Source organism: Neocloeon triangulifer, unplaced genomic scaffold, assembly GCF_031216515.1.
Source record: "Neocloeon triangulifer isolate White Clay Creek 2 clone unplaced genomic scaffold, ASM3121651v1 ptg000014l, whole genome shotgun sequence".
Taxonomy (NCBI): Eukaryota; Metazoa; Arthropoda; class Insecta; order Ephemeroptera; family Baetidae; genus Neocloeon; species Neocloeon triangulifer.
This window is the reverse complement of record NW_026775556.1, coordinates 6805802-6821628: the sequence shown is the minus strand read 5'-3', so window position 1 is coordinate 6821628 and position 15827 is coordinate 6805802. Positions and strand designations below refer to the sequence as shown.

The window sequence follows — 15827 nt, the reverse complement described above, 5'->3', positions numbered from 1 at the left end:
GCATCAAGTGGGCGTAACCTGACGGTAGATAAAAGCTAAAAAAAAACTTTGATGCAACCTCGACAATTTTTTTGCGGAAAATTTTAGTTTTGTTTTTTTAAATCTCCGTCCGTAAGTAATAGTTGATATAATACGTCACCAATTAAAAGAATAAATTTTTGCTTTTTTAGCTGAACATAAAAAATGTTAGAGCCTTTCAAGTACATTTTGAATGCAAGAAGAATTATCCTTGCCAGTGGTTCCCCTCGAAGAAAAGAAGTCCTCGACAATATTGTAAAATTAATATTTTTATCAATGAAAAACAAATTTCATTTTTGTCATTTTTCAATGTATTTAAATTTATAATTCAATTTTACAGGGTCTTAAATTTGAGGTCATTCCATCTATTTTTGAAGAAAATTTAGACCCAGCAAGTTATCATGACCCATCTGATTTTGTGATTGATACTGCAGCTCACAAAGTAGAGGAAGTTTACGAGAGATTGAAAAATGACGCTAAGAAGCCGGATTTAATTATTGGCGCAGACACTGTGGTCGTTTTTGAAAGTCAAATCTACGGAAAGCCAAAGAGTGAAGATCACGCTTTTGAAATGCTGAAAAAGTATTATTTTCCCCTTAAATATTAATGAGATTTTAAATGAACCCATTCCAGATTTTGTGGAAAATCACAGTTTGTGTACACAGGAATTGTTTTAAAAACAAACAAAGAAACAGTGAAGTTTTTTGAGAAATCAGAAGTCACCTTTGGAGAACTGACCGACGAAATGATCAAGGCATACATAAAAACTGGAGAGCCAATGTACTTAGATATTATAATTTATAATTAAGAATTATTTTCCACATATATAATAATTTGAAATGTTTTAGGGACAAAGCAGGAGGATATGGGATCCAAAGTATAGGAGGAACGCTTGTGAAGAGTGTGAATGGCGATTATTTTAACATTGTCGGCTTTCCAGTGTACCACTTTTGCAAACAACTTGTAGGCTTGGTGGAGCGTTCAAAATTGGAATAAAATCAAGAAAAGTGTGGCCCGAGGTAAATAAACAATTTTATTCGTCGACACTAAATTATATTACACAAGCACTGTCTGTTATGTACATCCTTGCGTCAAATGCTCTCTAGTCAGAAATACAATTAAATGCCTCACTTGCTCTGTGCACAACACCTTAAAATGGAATGATAGAGAGCAGTAGGAATCATTCTTTCTGTCTCGATTCTAAACATTATTAACACAGATCAACAGTAAATTATTATTTTAATTGCTAAAGTACAGAGAGTTACAAGTATTACAAGTTCAAATTCCAGCACATAATAGTAGGTTGTTTGTCTCTTACGAATATAATTATAATTATGCTGTGTCAAGTCAGTGAATGTGTGGTGTGGTGTGTGAGTTTGTGAATGTATAACAATCATAATGTTGTATAATACACACGCTTGAAAATCAAGTACCAAAATGCGGCAATCACAGAATCTATATAATATTATTCAGTATGACAATGACACACCGTTCGAATTGTCACTGTGAACAAAGACAATAGTAATGATTAATATCTTAAGCATGCTTTCTTTGATAGCTTGGAGAGCACAATTTTCTGCAAAACCTCCTCTGCTTCAAAGAGGAAGTACACAAGAAGGAAGTTTTAATGAACAGTGTGGAGGGGAAGCGCTCTTGATATTGAATTTGAAATTTCCATGAAAAAGATTTTTTTATTATATTCTATTCCTTCTGCATCGAGCCACTATATTTGAAATTAAGAAAAATATTTTTTCAAAGTTTAGAGTGCCTTGCTTTTCGTGACAGACGTTGAATTCTCTTAAGATTTCCATAATTGTGACTCATCCGGGAGCACAAATGGTTGAGGGATGAAGCTATAGTCTATTAAACATCAGGAGAAGCAAACATCTCTAGATATTCAGACCACTAGCAATGACATTAAAAAACACTCGAGCAGAATTTCCAATTCAGATTTGAGTGGGCAGCTAGTGGTCTGACAGTATTGACCAGAATTTCCATCTGGCTGCTTTTATCGTTTCAAATTCAACAAACGTCCTATAAATTTGGTGTTTTGTTTTAGGACCAAGCTTTTTGACTAATTAAAATTATAAATGTTCACAATTATAATTATGATAGCGATCGATTCATTTGTCAGTGACTTAAAATGGCTTACACAACCATGCAACAGCAAAAATGTACTCCACGTCTCTCTCTGTTTTGAGTTTGTCATGCCCAATCCACTCTTATATTATCAGTCAGTGTTGGCCCTTGAACAAAACCACTCGCAAATTTTTACAAGACAATGACTGGGGGAGACACAAATTATTTACAGATTGGAAACAAATTTGACGGATTTACAAACGAGATCTTGTAGGAAAGGCCTAAGTTTTGATTCTCAAGAATCCTATCAAAGCAGCCCTATTTTGACGGCTTCTTTTTTTTATCCAGATCTTCAATTTCTACTGGGCCTTGTGGTAGCAGGGCTGGTGGCTGGTTTGCATGGCCAGGCATAGCTCTGTCCATGGTGGACCGTAGGCGGCGCATGCCGTGCAGGCGGCTGCCCCTTCATGGCCGCCCTGCAGCTGCTGTTGGGTGAGACGGGCGTGCAGCGCGAGTCAATCAGCCAGCAGACCTTTGGACACATTCACCAGTTGTTCTTTGAGCACTCTGAACGACGGTCTGTCCTCAGGGTTGTGCGACCAGCATTTGCGCATCACCTGTCGCAAAAAGAAAATTAGAAAAATGCATAAATTATTTGGAATTTGGACGCACATCATAAACTTCCTTGAAGCACGCTTTAGGCTTTTCGAGGAGGATGCCTCGCTGGACACGGTCGACAACTTCAGTGTTTTTCAGACGGCCATAAGGCATTTTACCACAAGTAAAGACTTCCCACATCAAAACACCTAGGAATTTATTTTTATTTTAAATCAAATTTTATCATAAGAAAAATACCATAAGCCCAGATATCAGATTTGCTTGAAAAGCGAGTGTAGTTCAGGACCTCGGGTGGCGCCCACTTGATAGGAAACTTGGTGCCTCCAGAACTAGTGTACTGGTCATCCAGCACATACCTGAAGTGAAACAAAAATTTAATAAGCGCCAACCAAATATTTCGTTTTCTTAATTTTTACCTTGCAAGTCCAAAATCAGCAACTTTCACAACGTTCTCAGAACCAACGAGGCAATTTCTTGCGGCCAAGTCTCGGTGAATGTAATTGTGTCTCTCCAAATAGGCCATACCCTTGCAGACCTGTATGCACATGTCCAACAAAAGGCCGACGTTTCCGCCGAGGGTTTGCTCGTGCCGCCGCAAATAATTGAGTAGAGAGCCGTGTCTCATGTATTCGGTGACAATGTAAATTGGTCTGTGTTTGCTGCAAACACCATACAGCTGCACAAGATTCTGATGCTGCAGCTTTCTACAAAAGCAACCAAAATTTTAGCAAAAAAAAAAAAAAAAAAAAAATTTTATTCTTCCTTACGTCATGACTTTGGCCTCGTCGATGAAATCATCTTCTGACATGGTGCCCTCCTTCATCATTTTGACAGCGACGTCAATGGACCCACGCCACTTCCCTCTGCGGACGACTCCAAACTGTCCAGAGCCTAATTCTTCCAGAAGCATCAGTTCCATTGGATCGATTTCCCATTTGTCTGTGGAAAGTAAATGTCAGTGCTTGAAATAAAATAGTTGCGGCCTGGAAATGTACCATGACTGAGTCCTGCAGTGGCTGGAACCGGTCTGTTGCAAGGAGAAGCTTTGAGTCGCGAGGCCAGGCCTCCTCCGTTGTGCTTGTGGTAGTTGACCAGTTCGGGGATCGAGTTGCAGCAGTGCTTCTCGGACAAGAAAAACTCTCCTCTGACATTTTGCTTTATGTGGTAATGTTTGACATGTGGATGGGGACTAAGGGAGTAAACATTCAAGTATTTGATTGCACAAAAATATAAGAATTCCTAACTTACACTTTTGTATAAAGAGAAAGGGTGTACAGGCCCTTGGTAGAAGAATTGCGGACAACAAAACAGCCTTCTTTGTCTTCCTGTTTCAACAGGCTCTCTGCTCTTTGTCGAGACATGTCACCAACATACCATCTTTAAAATAAAATTTTCTATGATTTCATTAAGTGAAAATTATTTTGTACTTACTCATATCTTTGAAGCCCAAGCAATTCTTTTTCTTTGACATAGTTGCTAGGAATGTATCCAACCGCCCTGGAAAATTAGAAAAAAATTAATACATTGTAATCGAGCCCTCACGTAATAAGTTGGTTTTACTTCTTTATTTTGAACTTCATTACTTCAGTGCAAAACTAAATTTGATGACCAAAAATATTAGAAAACTCCTAATGGCTTTGTATTTATAAATTGATACACGTAAATGAATCTAATCAGAGTATCTATGCAGATTGCGATAAAAAAAATTGAAGGGCAAAATAAAATTGAATCAAGCAAAACTCACCCCTGCTCATTTTTCACTTTCCACCAGTGCTCCTGAGAATCGTCCAGCACCTCATACTCTGCCCCCTAAAAACATACGGAATTTTTCATTATACTTGATTAGTTCAAACAGCAGCAAGAAAAACCAAATCAATTATAATTATAATTATAATATAATTAATTGCAATGTGTTTTCCAGTGGCTTTAAGCTAGCAGAAAATTAAATTTCATTACTTACAATAATTATAATTAATACTTAAATTCAGCTTCAAATAAAATTATGTTCGATGAAGCACTCCTTTCTAACTAGTAAAAATAAAATTATTTTTACGAAATAAATTTTATCATCTTTATTTTTAATTGAACATGAGATATTGATTAAAATTTAGAGGTGAAGAATTGTATTGCTGAGATTGATATGCTTATTGTCTCGCCACTGTCTTTATAATGCTGGGCAAGATCAGGAAATCTTTTTCCAGTTAACAATAACAACAATGAGGTTGAAATATCAACTCACCCTTTCAAGAGATAGATCGTCTCCCTCGATGGCCCTAAAAGGATAGAGGGCGACAACCACCTTTGGCCGGATCATCAACTTTTCCTGCGAAGACAAACTCATTAGATCGCACAGCAGCAAGAAAGAGACAGAGAGATTAATAGGGTCTTTGTGAGCGGAGCACTTTTGTTATCAGCAAATGCGCAACGCTAGCCGTTCCACTAATCTCGATTCAGTCAGATAAAACAGATAAAGAACAATTTTCACCTTGGCCTTTGAGGAGGGCGTCCCTGGTGCTCCTCCAGGCATTATGGGCGTGGAAGGTGCTCCTGTAATTAGAAAAAAAGAACTGAGTTTAGTCAAATGACTCTGCTATGTAGTTCCTTAAACAATTATCAGACCGGAATTGTCGTTATCAAAAACCAACTTGTTTTCCGCCTCTTTATTCAAGATTGACACATTTTTCTGAAAGGAATAAAAAAAGGAATATCTATCTGTCCCTAGAGCTTTCATCTTCCAAGAAAGGCTACTGATAAAATTATACTTGGAAACACACCAGAGGACTCGGTAGGTGTCATAAAAGCAATTAAGTGAAGCGAGGAATACTTAAAATAACTCTTTGGCGACAAGCACGGCTGGCCTGAGCAGATAAGAGCCACTGTCTTGCTTTCAAAATAAGGTCTCTTGAGTAAACTGCACCTTATTCTATCAACTCGCATTGAAATCATTAACACTCTTATTTTTTCACACATATGAAATAAAAATTTTCATGTGAATCATTTAAATAGTGAAATGTGCCACATCATTAATTTTAATGTACAGTGTTCACACATCCTTAACTTGTTATTTAAATAAAATTAAATGACGTCTTTCTAAAGGAAATAAAGAATATAAAGCCAAAACAGCGTTAACGTCAGCAAGCATAAAATTTAAAAGCATGTTCATTTCCTATAAAATTACTGGTGATTTTCAACAAGCTCAAATTGAGCACCATTCGCAACAAATGAAAGCGAAAAGAGGAAATTGCATTTCTTTTGTGCCGAGCGAATTGCGCAGTTCATTCAAATCAATATAGACACAGATAATAGAAAAAAAGAAAAGGGGCGTTTTAAATTAGGATACCATCAGACAGTGGCATTGATAAATAATAGGAACAGTGGATATACAAAAGCCGATGGTCCAGCCAATTCAAATGAGCAACGCCACAGCCGGGCAACCTGCATTAATAATAAAAGGTGGAGCAAAGTAAAATAACTAGTGATCCAGGCAGGGATCCGCCTACTCAAACGCCATGAGAAAGAAAATCGAGAGGCTTGTTACTGGGTTCAATGATCCTCTGTGGACCAAGCCAGCGTCGGCACTGACTACGAAAGTCGTAACTTTTGGCGAAGGAAGCGCATTGTTTAATTGTTTGCCAAAAGTGCAATAAAAGGTAATAATTGCGCAAAGAGAAGCCGCCAGTTGTATTCGGCGTTTTTAGTCGAGGGTTTTTTTTTATTATTTTAAAGTAAATCGTTTGGTTGAAAAAGGATTTAATTGGCGGTTTCGATGCCAAATTAGCGTTGTATAATGTAACAATAATAATCCGATTCCCCACGAGTGAGAAGCATCTTCAGCTGCCGACTTGGGTCAAGGGCAATTTCTCTCTTTGGGCCTATCGCTAGGTGGATCTATCGGCGGCCAGATTAGAGACACGATTCCTTGTTATTATCCTTCAGCTTCTTCTTCACACGAGACCCTGACTGAATTGAGTGAGTGCTGCAGCCAAATAACCAAAGGAGCCAGCAGTCAATGACAAAAGCATCATCACTCATCTCCTGGGCCCATCGAGCCAACATCTAATTAAGCATGTGCTCGTTTGTCCTGTGGTTGATCTTCGGGAGAGAATTTATCGACCAATACATAATAAGGCTCTTTGTCTTGAAAGTGAAACATGGATGAAATTAGAAAACATTTCTCCTCACAGTAAAATGCGTAAAATGTCACAAAATAACAATATACAAGTTTTGGAACAAGGTGAAATACTGAAATAGATAAAAATATGAATCTTCCAACCACAATGACATAAATTTGTGAAAGTTAACTTCTTGCTTTTTATGGCCGTTTTTTTTATAAATATTATAGGCATTTGTTTCATAAAAATTAAAATTAGATTAACATGGACACTTTTAAACAAAGGAAAAATTTAATTTTGTGTATTTCATATAATAATATTAATTTGAAGATATGTAAAATAGCATGTATGGTTTGCACAACCTCAGTACATTTCCATGACCGATTAAAAACGACGTGGCTATAAATTTGCTTTCCGAGCATCAGCCCGCCCAAGTATAAAGATCGAGTGGCGTCGAGGAAAGATGAAGAAGCGACCGACTGCGCTGAGGTCAAGGCAGAGAGCTGGCAGAAACGCGTCGCAGTCACGAGCGACGGACGTGAAATTACCCATGAAGATGCTTCCATACACCGACTGTATATTTATACAGGCAGGCGCAAGAAGTTGGTCTTCCTGCCAAAATAACACCTATGGCTAAGCACGTTTCTGCCAAGGCTAGAGGTGCTCGCGATCATCAACACGGCACTCGCCAGAGTAATTTCCTCATTGTTAGACGCGCATTGTGGAATCTGCAATAATTTCGCCTCATTTTGGCAAGCTCAGCTTTTTGTCCTTGCCGAGATGCGTTGGACGCCGATTTGATATTATCACAGCAAAAAAGTGCACGAAATTTCATGTTTTGCTAAGCGTTGTCTTTTCGATTCGCGTGACAAAATTTACGTCAATTTAGTTCCATCTTTAAAGTAAAACAATAGAAGAGAAATTACTTCTTAGTTATTACAAATGATAATAATAATAATGAAAAAAATATTTGTGGATAAGCGAGCATTCCAGCTGAATTTCTTCATCCTGGGCTCACTTTTTATTCAATTGAAGTTTTAAAAGAATCTTAATCAGCCATGATTTTAATGCACTTTCTTATCTCACAGTTCCCACATCCCATGTTTTTCCAGTTGCTTTTTTAACTTTTATTTAATTTTATAATCTTAAGATAAGAAAGTAGCCTTTGGTGCCCGGTGTGAATTAGACTTTTGGTAAATGATAAACAAAAATAAAAAAGTTGATTATTCGAACTTCAATTCAGTTGTGAAGTATAATAGAATAATACCAATTAAAATTTCATTGTCTCTATTTCATATAATTTAAAAATAGCATTCAAATTATAGCCTTGACACGTTCCAGCAAAATTAGCGGCGAAGCTCGGATCGCCCTCTGTACATACATGGTATGTGAAAAAAAAGAGTCGGTCACGTTTTGTCACTAAACAACGTGGATAGACGTAAGGTAGCCAAAACTGATAAATTTAAGTTCGATAACGTTAAGAAGCGTTGAGATTACTGCAATTGATCGATTGAGAATTAATTAACGATTCCACTATCCTTATCAGTTGAAATGTTAAATCCTTTCGGAATTATTCAGAGCTGAGAGGCGGTTAAAGCTGCACGGTTGGAAAAACTAGATTATGAGATTCTCCCCCAAATATATTTAGGTCCGGACAGTTTGTTCCATTTTTAATTATAAAAAAAAAATTGATTAGTTAATCGAGGAAATATTGAAAGAGGTCCTAGATTTAAGAGAAAAACATGTCTACAAGTTATAATAAAAGTAAATGGGGTCCCATCGAACTGTGGTTGAAAGACCAACCTGAAGAAGAACCGGAGCCAGATAGCGAGGAGCATGAGTTGGAGGCGGCAGAGGAGGCGGTCGATGGCAAGCCCAGGAAGGTCCACAGGGGCCACCCGCAGCGGAGCACCCTGCGCACCATGCCGCCCGAAGGGGCCACCTTTTGGCCGCCGCGAGCCACGTTGGTTGAAAACACCTGTCGCACGATCGAGAGAGAAAAAGGACGTGAGGCGCCTCGTAAGGGCACCTCAGACTGACTGATGGCACCTGCCTGGGACCTGACCGCGGTGCGAGGACCCGACGCGCCACCAACCGGTCGGCTGGAGATGCTGCTGGTTGGCCTTGAAAAGGTGACGACAATGCAGCATCCCAGCGAGTCGATCCTACGCTCGTCGAGCACCAGACAGGGTGAACGAACAACACCTCGTTTGGGCACCGCGCACTGCAGTAAAGAAAAAAACCCGTCTATTATTTTCCTAAACAATTTTTTGTGCCCTTAAATCGTTTTTTCGGCTCTGTAATCTCGCGGTCGGTGAGCGTAAAATGGAACGGAATAAGATGATGCTTGTTTAGAAATGCGTGTCTACGATACGGTTGATTTTGGGTGTGACGTATTTTATTGATTGGGATTTTCCGTAACGAATGAGAAAGGAAACCTTTAATTTTTGGCGACGGAATTTTGCACCAGTTTGAAAGATTTTTCCTGCATAGTACTTAATGCAAAAGGAAATTCAGATAAACGTGATTGTTTTCCGTAAAACTGCACAAAGTGGTGCAGGAAATAAAACTTGACATTATTTTATGTTCATTTACAGTACAAATGCCATTAACCCACTTTCTTTGTTCAGCATAATTAATGAAAAGAATAACTTCTATATTGTATTGTATTTTCCTTCGCATAAAAACTAACATCATCAATTCAATAAAATTTGCAAGATTATATGGAACTATAATTAAAAGTTTTTTTTTTCATTTAGCACCATACAAACCGTAGTCGCTTAGTAGCTTCTGGAGAGAAAAAATAGGGTTAAGCAAGCGTGGATTAGCTTATCTGGGGAAAAAAATGAGGACTCGATTTGTGATAATAATAAACACTGTGAAAACACATTGGCCGACAAGAGCAGTAAAATATTGGTTATAAAAACGTTTTATAGGCATGGGGGTGATGGGTTCACGCAAATATTCAAAACGAGATGCAACAAGTTTCAAAAACTCTTAATTAATTTTATATAAATAAGAAAATAATAAGATAATATCCGAATGTTAGCATCATCCTTATTTTGTCTATTGTAAATATTAAGTTATTATACTTACTATACTTAAAAGTTTTTCAAATCATATTTTTTTTCTTCCTTTGTCAGAAACTAATGGAGGGCAAAAGGAGTGAAAATAAATTATTCTCATGAACAGCAAATGAAAATCCAATCATAATTTTCATAATATGTGATCTTTCCACACCAAGGTTCATAAAACCTTAATATTTATTATTATTTTTTTTTTATTTTGCATCTTAATTTAAACTTAATAAAAAAAACCCGTTTGGGTGTTAAAAAGAAAGAAAACGAAAAAGCCCCACATAATTATTTTATAATTATTAAATTTCCAGCTCACTAACTAAGTTAGAAAAAAAAGTACCAGTAAGTAAGAAAAGTCGAGGAAGTCCTTATATTTTATTGTAGACGTCTCTACTTCCCGGCCAGAGGAAACGAGAGTTCCGCCGACAGACGATAGCACAAGATGGAAACTCAAATAGGAAAACAAATCTTTAGAGCCGGACAAAAGAGAAGCTGATAAAACAAATTATAAAAAAGTTGTTTGAACAAAAAGAAGAGGAAGTAGCAGGTGAGGTGATGTAACCAGGGTCAGGCTCGCAAAGCACGCACCGCGCGATTCATTGGCCATTCCGATCAAAGCCAAGGCCGGAGAACTAATTCATTTCCCGGCCGGGCGCGCTGCCCAGCGAGCACAGAGAAGAAGCTACTTCCGATGTTGACCTGAGGCAATTCCCGGCGAGATTTCGACCGCCGACGTGTCCGTAAAGCGTCCAGCCTTGATTGGCAAACGAGCGCCATTGTCTAGCCAAGTGACGAGCAATCAACGCTGGCCGAGAGTAAAAAGAAAATAAAAGCAAACGGTGACCTCCAAAGAGCACCTAGCTGCAATTTGCAAAGCGCATTAATGCGCATAACACGACATGCTTGTTTTTCACTCTGTTTGTGCTGCAATGAGCGCTGATTATTGTTTCCCTGGATGCAATAAGTCAACCAGAAAACCATGAAAATCACCTTTGACCGTGTAAGGCTTGAAATGCCACAATGATTATTTCTTGGATTAGATTATGATGGGTTTTTTTAAATTCATTTTAAGCTTTTTCAAAATAAATTTTAATTCTATAACAAATTTTGTATCCACGGGAAGAAACGCAAAGCGAGTTAACTAAAGATTTTTATATTGCTAAAAACCCTTCGGGGGCCATCATAATGCTTTTTTTCAATGCGTCAAAAATTATATTATTCAATTATTTTCTCTCAAATTGGATTTTAAACTAGACAGTTGCAATTTGAAGAGAATAACCGCTCTTGCGGAAAATTGAATGTTCCCCGTCTTAAGCCTATATATCTATTTTTTTAAGTTAAATAAAATCAGATTGTACTCACCCAAGCGCGAAGAGGGTTGCTGCTGGTCCTGCTCAGCCACGGCTGCCGGCGGACTGATCACTGCCGGATTGGTCTGCTGGTTGACCGAGTTGCTGCGATTGGACTGCTGAGAGCGCGGGGTCCACGAACTCGAGTCGCACCCGTCTGCCGAACGAGTCGGCACCCTGCAACACGACCACCTCCGACCGTTCCACACACCCACGTGAAATCGTTCACTCAGGTTGGAGTTTTCTGCGCAAACTGAAACCAAAGAACGGCGACGTCAGTCGGACGTAAAATTTTATCTTGCTTTGCGGCTTTTAATGTCGCAGTGGGATTGGATGAATTTTAATCAAACCTTTTGAATAAGAACGTGTCAGTTTTTAATCAATGTGTGTTTGACAAAGGATTAATGAGTGGATTAGGTTAAAATTTTTTATGCTTGCCGCACTGATAATATTAAATTTATAATTTGCAAACAGTTCAAAAATAATTTGAAAATTCCGGCATAGACTCAAGTTTTGTTTTGTTATAAGCAAGAGATAAGGTGCAATGCAATTACTCAATAAATTAATTAAGCAACAATTAGCAATAATCATTTGAGCGTAAGACAGTTTTATTGATTCCAAAGATATAGTTTAAACAAAAAATTATTATTATGGACGGATATTTATAGCGCAATAAGAACATTAATATCAGGAAAGAGTTCTCATAAAAGTGATGCAATGATATTGGAGGTGAAAATTTAGGTTTTTCATTTATTTTTTTTTATAAAAAAATTCAAACACTAAATTCAGTTATGGGGCCTGGCAACATTTAGAGGGTAAAAATTCACAGTTGCTATCCTGATAGGTTTTTGTTTAGTTTCAAAATGCTGATTCAGGGCAAAAATTTATGCATTTAATATCTAAAAAAAAAAAAAAAAAAAAAAAAAAAAAACAAAAAACAAAGAAGACAGCTGCTCAGGAAACTATTAAGGTTAATAACTCCATCAACTCTTAACCTTAACTAATAATCCTACCCACGTGTTGGAGGTTACACAAAGATCCATAAGAAGCATAACTGTGCAATTTTGATTTTCTATAAGTTTTCAACCTCTTCAGTCAAAACAGGTTGGAAAAATTTCCATGTGATCAGCAAAAAGGGGAAAAACGAATACTTGTGCTATTTTTAAATTGAAAAAAAAGTAATACACTCAGCAAATACGCTCAAAATAGACTTGCTAATCAATAGACGCCCCTTGCAGTCCAAATTCAATCGAATTCAACGTCTGTAGCTCTACGGGCATGAATTGAAAGGATGAAAAAAAGCCTTACCGCTTCTGATCGATCTAATCCAGTCAGCCCTGTCCTGCTCCTTGGAGGCGAGCAAGTGGAGGGTGTAGTTTTGGCCTCCCTCGGCGTAGACCACCTGGAAAGCAAATCCCACAGGGGGTGGCGGCTCTCCGTCCCCTGCTAATTGAGCGGTTTCTACGACGCTGACTCTGTTCAGTTCTATGCGACCTCTTTCTCGCCTCCGCTGCAAAATCCATACATGTATGCTTATTAGTGTGGGCGAAATGCACCTCGGCGCAATGAATCAAGACAATAAGTTGCAGGGTTAGAATGTACAGAACAATCAACGCAATCTACTGCAGGAATAGAACAAAATTATTTTACAGCGATTCATTGTCAGAATTCCTAAAGCAAGAAAGCCTCATTTGTTATTTTTCCTCTTTTATCCAGCACCAAAAATATTACACTCCTTCTTTCATCATTTCCTCGTTTATCAGAGGCTCTTTTAGTAGGAAATGAATAATAAGTTCACCGGTTGAAAAGAAGAATGAATAATTTATTCGACCGGATGGTGGGTTCTTTTCTCGCGAAAAAACTTCCCTTTCCTCCCCATTCAAGCGGGCAAACCGCGACCTCTCTCGTGTAATCAACTTTGCTAGCTTGTTTACATGGGCAAAGGAAGAAAAGGGAACCTGCATGAATCAATAAGCAAATATGTGCCGAAAGAGCGCCCTCGGCGCTTCGCTCTTGTTGCGAAAATCTTCTTCGCAACAGGCGTGACAGTTTTTTCGCGCGAGAATAATTTATTTTTCCAGCAGAGAGGCAAAAGTTGCAAAAAGTGGGCAAAGAAGTGAGCAGGTTGACAACAGAGAGCTTGTTAAAAGGATAAAGGGAACACCACGCCCTCCCACACTTGAGTAAACTCGGCGGCTTTTGGCGCTCGGCTGCTGGGATTCCCGGCCACTTTAAGGAAATCTGGTTCGCCGAGCAAAAACTAGTTTTCGGGCCATTGTGGTCGAGTAGCAATTAGGATGGCACCGAGGGTCAAAAAGGTGATGCCACTGGGCCGGAACAGCTGTGGTCTGTTCCGAGACCATTATCGATCGCTCACTCACCTCCCTGCTGCACCCGGCGAACCAAAAGGGACGACCCTTTCAATGGCAAGCGCACAATTTCGGACCACTCGCGGTCAATAGGCCTTCGGGAGGACGAATTAGCGGCGCTCGGAGGACGCGCGGGGGCCAGCGGCCAGCTTGACAGGGGTGGCTGCGACTGCAGTGCCTGCTCTAGCCCTTGGCGGCCACACATGCGCCGACCGGCCGCCTAGGGGCCTGCACCCTGCCCCTCCGCCCACCCCTCCTTCCCCACGGACCGCTTTGCCCGCAAACGCGCTGCTGACTCACTTTGCATTTCACCCCCGAAAAAATGCGGATTTTCTTTTTGTCTCGCCCCCGCCGACGGTTTTGCGCGCAAAAATTAGCCCGGCGCATGATTCATCAGAGGGGAAGGGTTGGAAATTTTAACCGGCGCTAGCACTGGTTGCATCTCATTGAATATTCAATAGCTGCTGTAGGGTTGAGATTTTTAAATTGGCCTGAAGCAGAACAAAATTATACAACTTTTTGGTTAATGAAATGTTGATTGTTAAATTGCTTTAAAAATTTTTTTTTTGTGTGCCTCAATACTATTATTTCTATTTATTTTTATATGTTCCTCTTTATTGGTACAAAAGTCCTGCATAATGAAAAATATTTTTTTTTTTTTGAATTTTGGCTTTTAAATCAGTTTTACTTGATTACTTTAGAAAAATAAGCAGAATAAAAACCCAAGATTTAATTTTTTTAGTTTCCTACAAAATTGGAGAAAGCTTCAATTTAGCAAACTCTAATTCTCCAACAAAAATTTAAAAGTTTGACTACAAAACAAGCCCTATTTTTAGATCTAATTATAACAGTTGATTTCCACGATATTTAATAAGAAACATAAAAACGGCATAATTTAAACAGATTAAAAGAAAGGAAAGAGGAAAAAACCAAAGATTAGAGAAGGAAAAACCACAGTCTCAAGCAAAATGAAGTGTGTTAGTAAATAAGTCTGTTTTTATTTTATTAGATAAGCTTTTTTAAATCACAGATGTTTTTGAAAGTAAAATGTACCAAAATGGAGCAGAAAATTTACAAGAGTTCTATCATGCAGAGCCACCATCTCCAGAGCCTTGTTAGTCTTTCGTTCCCAATGGTTATCATCATCGTACCCGGCTAAGCAGAGAGTGCAATTGCAGACATGGCAGCTCGGAGGCGTACGAGGACTTGGTGGAGCCGTTGACCGTGGCCAGAGCCACAGAGGCTGGCACTTCCTGAAAATTGAGCCAGAAACATTCCTCTCACTCCTCGTTCCAACACACTTATGTATCACACAAACAACATCAACATGCTGGTACAAAATATACACAAAATTTAGTCACATTTGACTTCATAGTTTTTACAAAATGGGTAAATAAATTTATAGGGTGCCAAGCTGTGGGATCAAAATTAATTTGAAGAGTAAACTTGTGAATACCATAATATTTACAGATTTTTTTTTACAAAGAATTGAGGGGTCGTAGTCAGTTATATTTTGTTGCAGTTGCGTACTTTAGTGAGCCTTTTTATTATTTAAAAAAGGAAAAGTAGATAAAAATACTTGTACATGTACATAATACACAGAGCTATAAAAAAATCGTTGAAAGTCTGAAGAACTTCATTAAAAAAAAAATTAAGCAAAAGCATGCAGGTATATATATTTTTAAATAAATTCATAAGAAGGGCTGATTTTGGATACGCACCTCTGAGGAATCTCCATCGTAATAAATCAGGTAGTTCCTGGTGAGAACAAACCAGCGCTGCTTGTAGTTTACAGTGGTGAAGCGCTTCTTGTTCTGTGACCGCTTCACCATCAACCCCTGCTTGAGGACCTCGTCCTTCGTCTGGGCAGTCTGGGCCATCGCTCTGCACGAGGGAAAAATTAATATTAAATCTCAGCGAATTTAGAGAGAGGATTGAGAGCAAGAGGTCTGAAGGCCGCGCGCGAGACACCTGTTCGCGTGTCTGATTTTCGGCAGCAAACTCACCAGCAGCGCCGATCGGCCGACTTTGCGGGCAGGAGCATCACCCCGTGGCCGACCTCCGGATCGGAAATCAGTCGAATGGATAGTCGGACGCCTTAAAATCTAAATTACAGGCGAATTAGGACACTACCGTCTACATTCCACACGTCTGCGAATTTTCCTTCACGGGGCGCCACCAACGTCATCTCTCGCCAAATTTTGG

General features: G+C 38.9%; 2 protein-coding genes across 3 annotated transcripts; one reads left to right on the top strand and one right to left on the bottom strand.

Annotated features, from left to right (window-relative positions):
* The first annotated feature begins 1 nt into the window (after window position 1).
* LOC132200043 (probable bifunctional dTTP/UTP pyrophosphatase/methyltransferase protein) lies at window positions 2–1603 on the top strand. Its single transcript, XM_059625216.1, has 5 exons — window positions 2–111; window positions 171–273; window positions 359–600; window positions 652–798; window positions 867–1603. The coding sequence occupies exons 2-5, from the start codon at window positions 184–186 to the stop codon at window positions 1012–1014; spliced, it is 627 nt and encodes a 208-aa protein (XP_059481199.1). The 5' UTR covers window positions 2–111; window positions 171–183; the 3' UTR covers window positions 1015–1603.
* Window positions 1027–15820, bottom strand: LOC132200038 (tyrosine-protein kinase Btk29A). Of its 2 annotated transcripts, XM_059625208.1 has the most exons (16): window positions 15629–15820; window positions 15344–15506; window positions 14774–14875; window positions 12562–12763; window positions 11267–11506; window positions 5201–5262; window positions 4955–5038; window positions 4460–4524; window positions 4147–4212; window positions 3964–4092; window positions 3711–3904; window positions 3483–3654; window positions 3132–3419; window positions 2953–3071; window positions 2770–2903; window positions 1027–2714 (listed from the first exon to the last, which is right to left on the bottom strand). In XM_059625208.1, the coding sequence occupies exons 2-16, from the start codon at window positions 15500–15502 to the stop codon at window positions 2613–2615; spliced, it is 2118 nt and encodes a 705-aa protein (XP_059481191.1). In that variant the 5' UTR covers window positions 15503–15506; window positions 15629–15820; the 3' UTR covers window positions 1027–2612. The 2 variants fall into 2 exon arrangements, with proteins under 2 accessions (XP_059481191.1, XP_059481192.1); XM_059625209.1 differs by lacking the exon at window positions 14774–14875.
* Between the last annotated feature and the right edge of the window lie 7 nt (window positions 15821–15827).